At 40.8% G+C, this 14,890-nt stretch overlaps 1 protein-coding gene across 2 annotated transcripts in view; it reads left to right on the top strand.

Annotated features, from left to right (window-relative positions):
- Positions 1-14,890, top strand: part of usp43b (ubiquitin specific peptidase 43b) — a 69,489-nt gene that overhangs the window by 29,270 nt on the left and 25,329 nt on the right. For both annotated transcript variants that reach the window (XR_014624002.1, XM_084372478.1), the window contains exons 4-6: positions 6,037-6,129; positions 11,232-11,367; positions 12,884-13,028. Coding sequence is in view for 1 of the 2 variants with exons in the window: in XM_084372478.1 (XP_084228604.1) it covers positions 6,037-6,129; positions 11,232-11,367; positions 12,884-13,028 (374 nt within the window). In the remaining variant the exon portion in view is untranslated. The remainder of the gene's footprint in view (positions 1-6,036; positions 6,130-11,231; positions 11,368-12,883; positions 13,029-14,890) is intronic.

Here is a 14,890-nt window from a genome sequence, read left to right as displayed (position 1 = left end):
ATAGTTTTTGTACAGCTGCCAATCATACAGTGATTCTTTACAAGGTTGATAGCCACCATGTTAAGATGTTACTGCTTTATAATTGGCTGTTCGCTAAACCAGTCCCCCGAACAGTGATTGTCCAATCATAACTTTGCAACAGTAAGCAAGTCAGGTCGGTCAAACTTAAACCTTCTCTGCAGATTAATGCTATGTGCATGGAGCTGTAGAAAATGGCAAAAATACAAGAGCAAATGTGTTAAAACGTCTAACATAAACTACAACTGTTAGTGTGCCGGGCTGACTAAAGCTAGCTTACAGAAGTTGCTCAGTGATATTGGGCATTTTGTGCTACGCTATTTCATGTTATTACAGGATATGTTAAGCCAAGCAGAACCAACCAGCACATCCAATGTGTTGTATTTCTCTATTTTAAGGAACTGAACCTGGATGCAACTATATCAATGTGATGACTAATGTTAGCCTACTCTAGCGTTAAAAGTTTTGAAGAAAGATGGCTGCCATCCTACAATCTTAACACCAGGAGAGGGCTGACCTTTTTTAATGACATTGTTTTACTTGAGCTGTCTACCACCTACTACACTTTACATTAAACCTTCCACCCCAGGGTTTGTGGTTACAAGAGAAAGGTCACAAAAGGTCCTAAATAGCCACATCTGTCTTGGAAAACAGACAATCCTGGGATTTGTCCAAGCAAATAGCCACACAGTGTTGCTCTGGTTAAGTGATTGAAATATATTTTTTATAACACCTGTGTAGAGATCAAAAAGCCCACCCATTCTTATATGGTATTTAGGCTTCATTGATCAGATTGCAGTGTAACTTCTAGATCCAGCTGATGTAATGGGGACATCATTATTTCTTCTACACAGAGGTCCTCGGAGACACAGATGACTGGCTCGAAGCACAGTAAATCTACACGGCCCCTGTAGTAATTACCAAGCAGGCAGGAAGAGTAGTACTGTAAAGGTCTGCTGAAAAAGTGCCCTGGTACCATAACCTCTGTGTCTCTCTGGGACAAAGAAACCCCTTTAGTGCATGTCCTTGTTTAGTTCTTTGTGCTGGTTGAGATACAGCAGATTGGGTCGAGTATTCTCACCTGTGTGATACCTTGTGTCGGATGTCATTTGGATCACAGTGAGATTTTTTTTCTTTTATGAAACTAGTTTTGCTCTGTAGGCTTTTCACCACCAACTGTATTATCACCATTTCTGATGCAGCTGGATCTCCTCATCACTCCCGTCAATCAATCACCCAGGAGATAAAGAGGCAGTTCATTTTTTACATAATATACGCATCTGTCAGCTGTGGCAGGCTGGGAGAGCAGCGTCATTCAGATGAGTTTATCTGGCCAACTCATCAAGTATTGGTCTGGTCTAAGAAAACATGAGGTCATTTACTCAGAGCTTTTACTCTTCACACTTTCCTCTTTTATCAAGTCAGTTTAAAAATATATATAGGGTGGATTATTGGCTTGCATCATCCTATCGCATACACTTCATGGGCTACCATCTTTATCCACTAACAGTTCTTCCTTCATTTCAGTCAGCTGTATCTTCAGTATCCATTCTCCTGATGCTGATGCAAACACCATCTGGACTCCATCCATCCACAAACTACTGACGACACTGACCAATTATCGAGGTCTTACATTCAACACCCAAATCTGATGTTTTAATTAATGCAGTTTTTTAAAGTAGTCCTTCCAGAATGAACTTCTGATATCTTGTTTGTCGGTGCCACCCTCCATCTGCCAATTCCTCGCAAAATTGGCAGCTCTGTGCGACTGCCAGTAATACATCTGTCAGAGCGCATCTCTTAATTGCTACCCTCACTGTCAAATGTTTCAGCTGTGACACCCTGGGTGTGTCTAGACAGGAAGCAGCAGATTTCACAGCCTAGCAGGCGAAATTTGTTCCTCTCACCCACTCAAATAGTGTGTTAGCCAGGGAAAGTGGGTGAGATGGTACAGCGGAAATATATATACATGACTGGTTTGGCTGAGCACAAACTTTACAAAGGGACTCTAACATACACAGTAAGTGTAGAGTGAGTTTATTCTGACAATGCACAAAGCCGTGCATCACAAGGCTGCGAGGTTTAAATGGAGATGAATGCTTTTCTTATGTATCATCACTGCTGGCGTTTGACTTTGAGCAAATATTTCTTGACTCCTGTCTCTCTCTTTCCCTCTGAGTCCTGAGGCCCCTCCACTGCCTGTGTAACACTTCCCAGTGCAGTGTCTGATGTGATACAATATCCAGGGTTGACAGACCGGAGAATTATCCTTGTAATGGCTCGGTTTGTCACTACGCAATCATCACGGCCATTATACATGTTGAGACAAGTTAAATCCAAGCAGGCCAAGCCAAGAATTATTTGATCTGAATTTCTGTTATCCGTCATCACACGCTGGCGCTGATCAAAATCAGAGCTGAACTAGAAGGTCAGTGTACATTCAGGCTTCATTTTGTGATTGTCATTTTCGGTATAAAGTATAAAACGCAGCTCTTACCTCTGTTTCAGAAGATCTGAATTCAGTCTGTCATCACTGATTTGTAAATCCATCGCACTGCTCTCCTCTTGCCCCTTTGATCTAATTTAAGATTTGCTTACCTGATCAAAGGAACTGATCTTTGTCTATATGTCGGCGAGTCACGTCTGTAGAGGCCGCAATGAAAACGTCTGTCTGTCAAGCATTTTTCATTACGGTGACGGGCGGGCCAGCGTTTCAGATTACAAACACGGCGCCTTTTCAGTGCAGCTCGTCTCACTGTGAGAGACCCCCGCTTCTCGTCTCTGAAGCACACCGGACCGAGTGACCGCTGTTCAATCATTGAATCATTTCTCCTGATTAATTTGTCATGATTTGCAGGATTGGCTAACTGGTACTTTGGAATTTACAGGCCCAGTAATGGCTCTTTTTATTATGTGTATATTGTAATTTCAATTAGTGAATTATGAGGCGCACACTGAGGTTTATGCCTTTTCCTTTTCAGAGCATTAGTGTGGTGAATTAACTACTATTCATCCCCCAACAGAGGATTTCTGCCAAGCTTAGAGAGAGGAACAAGCTGCCAATCTATTTGGTTTTAACCTATTGAGACTTTTTTTTTTTTTTTAATTGCCTCTCTTAGGAAAGAAAATCAATTAGAGATACCTGGGACAATGCTGCGTTACTCTGGGAAATTCATAGCTCTCGCAGTGTGTAGTGCAGAGCATCAAGCTCAGAGTCTCTTCAGCATGGCTGCGTCCCAGACAGGAGGATACATACCTCTCAGCCGGTGCACGCTTCCTCCATTAGAGCATCACCAGAATATCACCTCTTCCTTTGCTCCTTTTCTCTTTTTAAGTGTTTTAGAGCAGTGCAGGGCACATCTATGTTTTAGTGGAGGCTGAGTGTGATTTGTATGCATGGAGTGCAGTTGCCCTCACTGTTTCCTGGCGAGAATAAGACATCCGTAGGGCAGCCATTCTGCTCTGCCAAGAGGGAGAGATCCACTAAGAGCCAGTGTCAGCTGGGTTTGCTTGAATAGAGCTTTATTCACCCCCCCCCCCCTTCTCCTCCCCCTCCGAGTCTGTCAGGTGCCTTCCTATAAGGAAAACACATTTGAACAGTTCATCTATGGCTTAATTTCCCAGGGTAGGATGGTGTGTGAAGGTCGTAAAAGTTCGACACACATAAGCTCGGGGAGTTTAAGAGTTCGTTACAGAACCGATGAAAAAGAGATGAGAATTAGGAAGAAGATGGGGAAGATTTTTAGGCATGCTTCATGACACCAAGAGGGAATTTTGAATTTGGAATGAATCAATTAATTTTCTTGATTTAATCTAAATCTAATCTCTGTGTGTGAGTTTTCTTTATGTGTCCCAGAGTATACCTTTCTATGTACATTATTGCTGCTGGGTTATGATTCACACAAGTCTATAATCAGTTGATGTGCTGCACGGTGCTTTCTGTACTGTTCCAGCAGCAGTGGTGAATCATATGTTATCTTTTGATGTTAAAACCAAGTAGTTGCACTGTAGCTAACAGGGGTGTCTTACTCATATACTGCTTTTATTTCCTGTCCCATCTTTTCTTTTATTTCCCTTTTTGAATTAAAGCTTTTTTTCCAACTGGTTGTGAAATTAAACTTACAAGCTTCCATACACACGGTTGCTTCTGCAAACTCTTGGCTTCCAATATGGCCCCCAGCAGGAGGACGGACGGGTCAGTGAACTACTGGCATGGTTTAGATCCGTGGTTCCCAACCTTTTTCTTTTTTTTTCTGGTGTACCCCCTTCATAGGGTTACACATTTGTTCGATTGAATTGATTTTAAAGTGGATGTTGTTTAACACTATTAAATATACAAAATTGGACACTGTTACAATGTTTTTTCAGGCAGTTTAACTGTCAGTGTTTAGGTTGGTTTGGTCCAGTTTGCATTTGTACTAGTTGAGCAGAAGGTAAATATTTCAACCATTTATCCATAGGTTTTAGCAACTGCTGTAGTTGCTCTGTTCCTTTAACTATTTATCAGTTACTTGAACTGTAGATTCATCACATTTAGCGATCTATTTCAAACACTTAACAACCATTAGTTTTGCTAACTGTTAAGACTTAGCTCTCTCTTGCTAATTTTCATGCTCAGTCAATTGTAACCCGTAGCTATTTTCAATTCTTACAATATGTGGTTACATTCTTTTATATCAGAATGTTTGTTTGTTTTTTCACATTAATTGAGCTAATCTACGTTCTTTCCACCTAGCCCTTACCTTGAGAGACACTTCGATTTGCAAGATCATGTGATTTCGCAAATCCATCTTGACAGACTTCAAGTTATGTGCTTGTGGCTGCACACATCAGCATCCTATGAAGGACTACTGGCAGCTACTGTATGGTCATGGTTTAGATGTGACGACCTACGGGAAGCAACAATGGATGCTCCTCAAGAGATTATATCAGAACTGGAGAGTATATTTCATTGAAAGAAGAGCAAAGAACGGCACTGAAGGCTTCTCTTGAACAGTTTATGGCAGCACCTTTCCAGATGGTTCAATGTAACAAACCACATGCAATGACAGGTTAACATACCCGCTAGCTGTTGAAGTACGCCTGTTTAGGAACCATTTGTTTAGATGAAGATGATCGATGCTTTATTTAAATTGAATTTTACAATTAACGCTATATTTGGTTTTATGTATCTGACTGGTGGTTGTCAAATCCACTCTTTACAAAATGATTTTAGTCTACACCCACTGATGCTCAAAGAGGTTGATAGAAAGCGCCTATTCAAGATTCACTTAATTATCATGTATTTACAGAAAGTCTTCTCCAGGAAATCCAGCACAGATTAACTCTAAACACTGGACAAAAGATTGAATTTAGTTGCAGACAAAATCACTTCGGGCATTCAGTCCATTAACTTCAGTGGGCTCTCTGACTCATTGTTCAGATAATTAGCTAACTGGAATAAGTGATATTAAGTGGGATTCATTGAATGAAGTGCACTCATGAATAAAGGGGACTCAGTGGAAAAGAAAATGGACATTTGCTTTTTCAGTGATCTGTCACCTGTGCATTTCGAGCAGAGGAAGAGAGGCCGTCACTTAGGAAAGCTCCCTTACTTCTCTCTGCTCGGGATCCCGTAATGGCATCATCATCATCACACGAGCATTAGTAGCGCTGGTGAGAGTGATGCAACAAGATGGAAACCGCTTCTGCTGGTTCCCGTTCATAGCCCAAACCGTCCCAGGGGGCTTCTTATACTACTTACCCCACCCCCTGCACACCCCAACCTTTTGTCTCTCTCATTCGCACCAGTTACATCACTCATCTTTTCCGTTCTCACAATCAGATCAAGGGGGTCCTGTGTGGAACACTGTGTTCATTTTGACTGTGTTGTTCACTTGTGTAACAAGATTAAGCCATCTCCTTTCCTGCCAGACTTAATCAGGAGGACTTGGAGATTAATTTGGAAGTCTGTGTCAAGTCAGCAGCAGTCAGTAGGTTTTTCAAGACTAACGCAATGATGTGCTTTCTTTTCCTCAGGTCTTCGCTGACATGTCCCCACTGTCTGAAACAAAGCAACACTTTTGACCCTTTCCTCTGCATCTCACTCCCCATTCCTCTTCGTCAAACCAGGTGAGCCCTGTTGTTCTCAATACAGACTCATGTCTGTCATCTGAAATCATTGTTCTTCATCAGGTGGACAATTACATACAGATGCAAACAAATTATGAATCTATTTTAGACAGAAGTACCTGTGCTGGGTCTCCAAAGTAACTTTAACAGACAGTATTACATGTGTAGTTCCAATGTATATTAGATAATGAGGTCATGCTGTTAAACTTAAAGGAACAGCTTCATGTTATTCATTTTCTTTCTGGGAGTTTGATGACAGGGTTGATATATCTTACTGTAAAATTACAAGGCTTCAGCCATCAGCCGGTTTGCTTAGCTTAGCTTAGCTTAGCACAAAGACTGGAAACAGGGGGAAACAGCTAGCCTGGCTCTGAAGTTACTGGTGAAGATAGTTAAACATACAGTATGTTCACTGATCACGTGTGTAATTTTTACATTTCTGTTTTTGTACCATTATAGCTTAGTAGGCTACAAAGACTAGAGGACTAGAAACAGACAAAAAGCTAGCTCTGAAGTTGCAGCACCTTGCCCAAAAATAGTACTGTAAATTGACATTTTTACACTTTTGAACAAATCAAACAAACAACACGTTAAGCAGAGACTTTTAGAGGTGCTGGTAAGCAGGTTTTGTTACCTTTGAATAGAGCCATATTCCTGTGTCTCGAGTCTTAATGCTAAGATAAGCTAACCAGCTGCTGGATGTATGTTCATATCGACTGTACAAAAAGGAGAGCAGTATAGATCAGTATCATCTAACTCTCTGCAAGATGGAAAAAATGGCGAACTACTTCTTTAAACTTTGGGTATTGAAACAATAAGAAATCAGGCTGGACAGCGCCCAGCTTTGTTCATGCACTACATACAGTAGGAACACAAGTAATTGTGTTACTGGAGGGCTGGTATCAAAAAGGAAAAGCTGGTGGAAAACCCTCTCAGCATTGAGGAACAATGTCTTATTCAACTTTACATCACAACAACCACTCAGTCTCCATGTCAGATCAACACGGCCTGTTCAGGAAATCCTGACATATTCAAAGAGAAACACCCCGTTCACTCTATGTTTTTTTTAGACAGGACCTCTCTTACTTTACTTATGTGATAATGTCTCTCTCAAACACACACACACACACACACACATCCACATGCAAACTTTTTAACCACTCACAACATGCTCACAGTGCATGTTTCTGGTCTTAACTGTGGTCCTGCTCATGTTGTGGAAACTAAATCCTGTGTTTCGCCTCCCACAACTTGTGTCCTCTCCTGTCCTGTTTTGGATGTAGGCTGTCAGTTGAAGTGGTGGAGCTCCTGCTCAGATGCAGTGTCCTCGCAATCCTCCTCCACCTCTACAACACACAACTACTTATGTAATTTGAGACCATTGCCTAAAATTAGCATCTGTTTTGAGGTTTCTGTTCCTTTGTGTAGTAAAGTGGATTTCTCAGGCATTTCTCAACCTGAGTGTGACCTCTCAGACTAGGTATAAATACAAGTGACTGACTCGAACCGAAACATGATTTAAACATTAAACCATAAACCAATTTAAACGATTTATATTGTTGTAACCGTTGGACGAGAACGGGTTACACCCTAAAGAAGTTATGCTCATGTTAAAGGAATAATCGGACAGTCTAAGAAATACACTTATTCACTTTCTAGGGCAGAGTTAGATAAGAAGATCGATACCACTCTCATATCTGTTCGTTTAAAATAACTCTACAGCCAGCTGGTTAGCTTAGCTTAGCATGACTGAACAAAATCCAAAACACTTCCAACACTCACTTATTGTCAGCTTTGTTCGTCTACGAAGTTATTGCTGCCAGCCAACAAATAGTCTGGCCCACACTCCGTCTTTTAAAAAAAGCCAAATTGTTGTTTTTACAATTCAGATTTTGTAAAGATTATACATACAACATGTGATGTGTTAATTAGTGAGCTTTAGAGGTGTTGGTGGGTGGATTTTGTTACCGTTGGACTGAGCCAAGTTAGCTGTTTAGCTTGTTTCTTTTTTCTGTGTCTTTCATGCTAAGTTAACCTGCTTCAGGCTGTAGCTACGTAATAAATATACAGATATAAGCGTGATCATCAGTAGTTCATCTCATTCTTGACCGAAAAGCAAATACAATGTCTAACCTTAATCTTAACTTAAGCATTTGGCAGAGCTTTTTGGGCTCAAATGTAGCTTGTACTCAGTGTAGAGCTTGTGTGCTAACCTCAACTCTTTGTGTGATTGACACACAGAGGTGTGCTGATCACTATTTTAAGGTTTGTCAGGGTTTCTTCTTGCTAGTTATTTCCTTCCTTTTAGCTTTTAGTCTTTGAAATGGTTCATACAAGTTCAGCCAACATCCGCTCTAATTTAGGAAATTGTTTTTAAGAGCCTCGTTCTGACACTGTGCCAAATCGAGTTTATTTCGTTACCATCCTTTCTATTAACTGCGCAGCAGATAGGGTGAGAGAAAACACTTCTGAGGGGATAAACAGAGGAGAAAACAGATGGGTTGTCTTTTTAGAGCATTTTTAATGCATTTCTCTGTGTGCAGAGTTCAGCTCACTCCCAGCCAAGTCATGTCTGTAAGCCATAAACACATACTGTTTGTTACCAGACCAACAGTTTCTGTGCCCAGCAGTCCAAACACTGGACTCTGTCCCTGGCGATCATGTGCTCTTTGCATGTTGGATGATTTTGTTCTTTTACACTATATGTAAAGCTTGCTCTGTGAATATTCCTGTGAATATTCCTACCCAGTTGTTTATTGTTTCATAAGATTGGGGGGCGGGGGGTCCACACTGGTATGAAAGATGCAGTGGGCATAAACATGGGATCCCTCCTTGAGCCTTGGCTTGATTAGTGCTGCCAATTACTGAGCTCTCTTTACACTGGTCGTTTGAAGTTTCCTGCTCCCCACCCAAATCTGTGGAGTAGTTTTTAGTTTTTTAGTTTTTTCACACATACAGGTTGAGTACTAATTGTGCTTATCTAGAACCAGTCGAAATATGCAGATAGCTTGTGTTGTTAAATCTTTAAACTAGCTTCCAGTTAGCTACAAACTTCAAAGACCTGCTGCTGGTTTATAAATCATTTAATGGCTCAGGGCGAGAATTTATGCAATGCTTTAGGAATATAAACCCATTACGGCCCTTAAATCAGAGGTTCCCAACCCCAGGGCTGTGGACCTGTACCAGGCCTCTGAACATTTGATACTGGACCATGAGGAAACAATTTGGCGAAATGAAGCTGAATAATAGTTATATAACTTACGGGGGCTATTTATACAATTATTACCTTAAAGTTGATGTTGTATGTGGTGGATTTTTACACAATATATTGACTTAACATCAAAATAAAGGTCATCTGTATGCAGTGTTGTGTGTAACCACACAATCTTTCAGCATTCAGCTGTACCACATGAAATCTGTATCTCTGTAGGAGAGAGTCGGGTGCAAAGCCAGACCTTCTGGAGGAGAAAGCACCCATAGTCACAGTGGAATCTGCTCTCATCCAGAGCCATCTACCGGCAGGAGGAGAGCTCAGAGATTGCTTTTAAACCCTTGAAATTAAAAAGTGGATTTATCTTCACTCCCATTTATCAACCTGACTGCAGCAGCTGTCAGCGGAGGTGTTTTCATACTGTAATGTTGACTGCTGACTGGAGCTGGAGGAGGGATGTTACTTTACTTCATGAACATAACGCTATATGAAGGACAGGGAGAAAGGAAGAGAGAGAACTGGTGAGTGCTGACTTCACTGAGCGCTGACCTGAAGTTAAAAACACAGACACACAAACTCTCAGTGTGTGCCATTGCTCACTTGCTCACAGTTAATGTACAGTTAAGTGATCTGGCAGTTTGGGACAAGTAATCACTGGCTGGGGGTGAATAACATTTAACAAACACCAGAGAGAGAAATCAAGCTTGCAGGTTTAGCTTCCAGAACAATGAACCTTGGTGATTCTCATCCATGACCAGCTGGTCAGAAGGTCCTCATTAAATCTATTAATTAAGAAAATGGTACACAGTGAAAACAAGGTTGGGACCTCCGCCTCAGATCTTTCAGAAACATACACCTTTAGTTTAGGGTGCAGAACCAGTTTGGAGGTTGAAAGACTGACATGTGACACACCTTTCTAGACCGTAGTTGTGTATTAATTCCTCATGAATGTACAAAACAACGTCCTTGACTGCAGAGTAGAGGTAATTCTGAGTTTGTGCTGCAGGCTGTGAGCAGTCAGCTGTCCTGCTGCTGGATGTCCTCTGTATTCACCTGTCATTAAACCTGTGCGCTCTGACAGCTTCTGCTGTCACTCTGCACCTGCCTCACTGTACGACAATCAAGATCTCACCCAATGATTTTGGTCAACTTTTAAAAAAAATCATGTTATGGTTAAGAGGTTTCTTCATTCATTGTGATTTAACCTATATTTTAATCTGTCAGAGGAAATGTTGTACCGCTAGTGCACAAGGGCAAATTTGATTCTTCATTTCCCTGTTTTATTTCTTCCTTTTCTTTATTATTCCCGGAGAGAAGTTTGAGTTTTCTTTTTTTTTTTAAGGTAACTTTAATGTATACGTTCTTGTGCTTCTTTTTGCTGCTGTAACTCTTAAGTATCCCTATGAGAGGGTCAATAAACTTTATCACTCTATTATTTTTATTATATTGAGGTGCAAAAAAAAAATTTAATCTATTACTCCATACAGTATAATATCTTTTGGCCATATCTTTCTATGCCACTAGCTACCGCCTCAAGGCCATACACTCCCTCCGGTACCTGATAGGGTTTCTCTCCATCTCCTCAGTGTGCTGTTATTCAAAGAAGCCATTATGTCCCAGCACCCTGCTCATGTCAGCGCTGCCTCTGGAGAGGTCAGAGCCAAGAGCTCCTCGTTTTTAAAAATGCAATAGAGATTCCATTATTTGGCACACATAAAACTAAGTCCTAATGATCTATTATTAATGTTAAGATGTATTGATTTATTCATGAAAGTCTTCTTTTGTCCCTTCCTGGCCGTAGAGTAGGCTGCCGTTAGAAATGGCACAGAAATCAAAATAGAACCTGTTCTATTTCCCACCGTTCCTGATTGTGTGTCTTCATCTGTGGCAGGCCGCTGTGTGTGATTCTGGTGTTCAGCACCAAAGGACAGAGGTACCTGCGGGTCGGGATGGCTGTGCCTCTGTTCGGCTCTGTGGCCTGCCTGAGGAGGATGGTGGCTGATGAGGGGAAACTTTCCCCAGACCAGGTAACTTAAAGCATGTGTGGACCCAGATTCAAACTACTGGAACAGAGCAGCACAGCTCAATTATGCTGGCTATGAGTATGATTATTGTAATTTGTGGATCTTACTGGTGACCTTTCCTAGCCTGCCTTTAGCTTGAATTGACTTTTTTGTCTAATTGGCTAAAATACAATTAAATTACTATTTGGAACATTTTAGGAAATCTTTGTTATTGATGACAGCAGTGGCCGTTAAGTGAACTGCAGTCAGCATCCTGCTGTACTCCAAATGATCACTAAATGCTGGAAAATACATTACAATCAAATTTATAATACAGTCTGTTTACTGTGTATCCATACTATTACTAACTGTAATTTTCCTATATTTTATTAGGACCATTGGCTCCATGCTAGTAACTAGCTTGCCGTTTGCAAATTAGTACTTTGTCGGCTACAGTAACAAAGTAACCATCCAAGCTGAATAACTAAGTTAAAGCTAGTTAACTATAGCGTATCTTAGGTTACAGTTAGCTAGTAGGCTATCCCTGTTTTGAATCACTCTTTGCTAGATAGTTATACACCTTTGGTCTTTATCATTACAGTATGGATGCGCATCATGACGTTATGGTTAACGTTACAGTAATCGTGGTCTGTGTGGAGAGCCCTTAACTGTTTGCCAAGATCAACATTGTCAAAATACATGAGTTAGTATCATGGATTACATTAGTTTGTGAAGTAATTTGGCATGCTAGCCAGCTAACATATTCAGACGGATAGTATTTTACAAGCAATAAAGTTGGAGAGCCAGCAGGCTAAGGTTCCCCAGTAGCTGTAACTTAGCTGCACTGCATGGATCTGGCATTGTTTGTTTCAGAACAGGAACTGATAGAGTAGTTTATATACGGCAAAGTCACCAGTTTACCAGCAGGATCAGCCCCGGGAGTGTGGGTGAATTAGCTGACATTATCAAAACAGTATTTTGCTATGTTAGCTAGCTAGCAGTTTGTCCACTTTGGCAAGCAAGCTAATGTTAGCATACATTAGCCAGATGAAACCAAAATGTAACAATATATTTCACTGTTAGCTTTGACTTTGACAGTGTGATCTGCTGGACACCGGTCGTTTGTTGACACAATTGGACTCTCAGCTAAAGTTAGCAAGTGTTGACACTGTTAGCACTGTAGACAGAAGTGCCAATAATCATCACACCCTTGAGATTGTCTCGGAAAAGCTTCTCAAGTCCTTTACATATAAATCAGTCCGTAGGCCTTTATAGGCAACCAAGAAGGTGGAGAAGGATCACTTTTTAAGTTACATCACAATCCATTCACAAGTAGGCAATACGAAGCGTTTAATGCCAGTAAATTCCTTCACACTCTTACATATTGCACCTTTAAGCTGGATCTGAGATTAGGGGGAATAATAGTGCAAAGGTTACTGTTCAGTCCAGTGGGTTCAAAGTTCATTCTCACAGCATTCTAAGATTTATAATGGCACTGTTATAAAGAAACTAATGTGTGTTTGTATTTGTTTGTTTCCAGGTGATCCTCACTGAGGTTTACTCCACAGGCTTCCAGCGCTCCTTCTTTGATGAGGATGATCTGACCAGCATAGCTGAGAATGATGTCATCTATGCCTTCCAGGCTCCGCCCCTCTACATCAGAGGAGGCTCTGCACGGATCTCAGGTAGCTGCGTGACTGAAAGAGGAAACTGAAATCAAAGTATAACACGCTATTTTTAGTTCCAACACAACACACTTTGAGTTGTCTTTGAGTGTAACTGGTTTGTGGTGCTACGTAATAATGTAATAATAAAAGGGTCTCCACTTTAATGTGGATATACACACAGATCTGTAAGCAAACAAAGCAATTTTATTAATGTATTTGCTTAATTAAACCTTCAGGGAATGCCCCTGTGCGGGGGGCCCTTGGAGAGCACATTAAGAAGTATATAACTTCACATAAAGCTCTGTGACTTACATCCCTCCCTGCACAGATTTCTCTTGTGCTCTCAGATTTATGTCTTCATTTCATCTGTTTTTCAGAAAGTGATCTAGTGTTCTGCTGTTGTCCTCTCTCACAGGGCCGCGAGTGCAGTCCCAGCACTGTTTCAACGCTGCTGTTGTACCTTAAAAAATGTGACTTTTAGTGATTCAATTTATGTTGCTCAATGGCCGCACGGAGCAGTGCTGCCTAAAAGGAGGCCCCCCTGACAGTCTGGCTGGTCTGCATGCTGGCACAGTCTAAACCCCCTGGGTACTCACTGGCTCAGCCTGCAGGCGTTGATATGGAAACTCAACACTTTTCTGTGCTTTGCAGATTGTCCTACCGCTCACACTGATACGTTTGCCCCGTAAGAATACATAGAAGATATTTTCGTCTTTAAAGGAACACCAACATCTTTAGGAAATGTGTTGATGGAACAAACTTTTTAGGGTAATATGCACTTGATGAAGTCAGATATATGCAGAACTTTTACAGTTTCCCAATTGATAAACATTCAACCAGGCTCTCTTAATTATTTATGTATGTAAATGAAATATTGAGTCACTTAAATTATTTACATTTATTTCGACTACAGCCCTTATATATTTTAAGTGTTTGTGGTTAATCAAAGCTATAAAATCAAAATAACATATAAGTAAACAGTACGATTAAATATCATATCAATGTACAAAATGCATCTTTATTACACAGTGATCTGTAATGCTTTCAGGCTGTCTGGCGCCATTAAAATGTGATCTTTATGCCCCTTCTGCAATTACTAAATCTAAACGGTCTGATCGCAGAGAGACCCTTAATCAATTATCCATTAATGCTTAAATGAAAGGAAAAATCTGAGCCTTGTGGGTTAGATATGAGATAGAATAACAAACTTTCACCAGGGGTCTCATTAAAACTAAACCTGGTAATATAAGACTCCACATGTTAAGTGTGGAGTCTGGAGAAAGCAGCTTCCTGATTGCTTGACGAATGCAGAGTGAAAACATCTGACGGTAGCCCTTTTTTAGTTTCCTTGTTATTTCTAACCCACTTGATTGATTGAGTTTCACTGGCATTCAGTAAATTTCAAGGTCACTCACACACTGTTCGACAGCGTGAGCCGCTCAGTGAAAAGCTGTTCAGTGTCTGCTGTGAATGAAAAGATGAAATACTCTTGGATCATGCCAAAGGCAAACCAATGATGAGGTGACCTTCTCACTCACTGAGTCCTCACCTCCCTGCTGTACTTAAAATTAATCTCTTACATCATATTCTCCCCACTGCATCTATAACACCTCCTCTCTACACACTGAAGTCATCATTTCACTCCCCTTCTGCCTTTGACAGTTAGGTAGCAAAAACAGAAATGTCGACTGGGCTCTGACGCAGCGTGCAGAGCTATCAAATAAATGTAGTGGAGTGAAAAATATAATACTTGTGTGGACGTTTAAAGTAGCAGAAAACAGAAATACTCAAGTCAAGCACAAGTTCTCTTAATTTTACTTAATTACAGTATTTGAGTAAATGTACTTTGTGAGACAAAATGCTGTTTGTGTTCGAAGTAC

The sequence above is a fragment of the Pagrus pagrus genome (assembly GCF_965226575.1).
Source record: "Pagrus pagrus genome assembly, chromosome: 13".
NCBI lineage: Eukaryota > Metazoa > Chordata > Actinopteri > Spariformes > Sparidae > Pagrus > Pagrus pagrus.
This window is presented reverse-complemented; position numbering and strand designations above follow the sequence as displayed.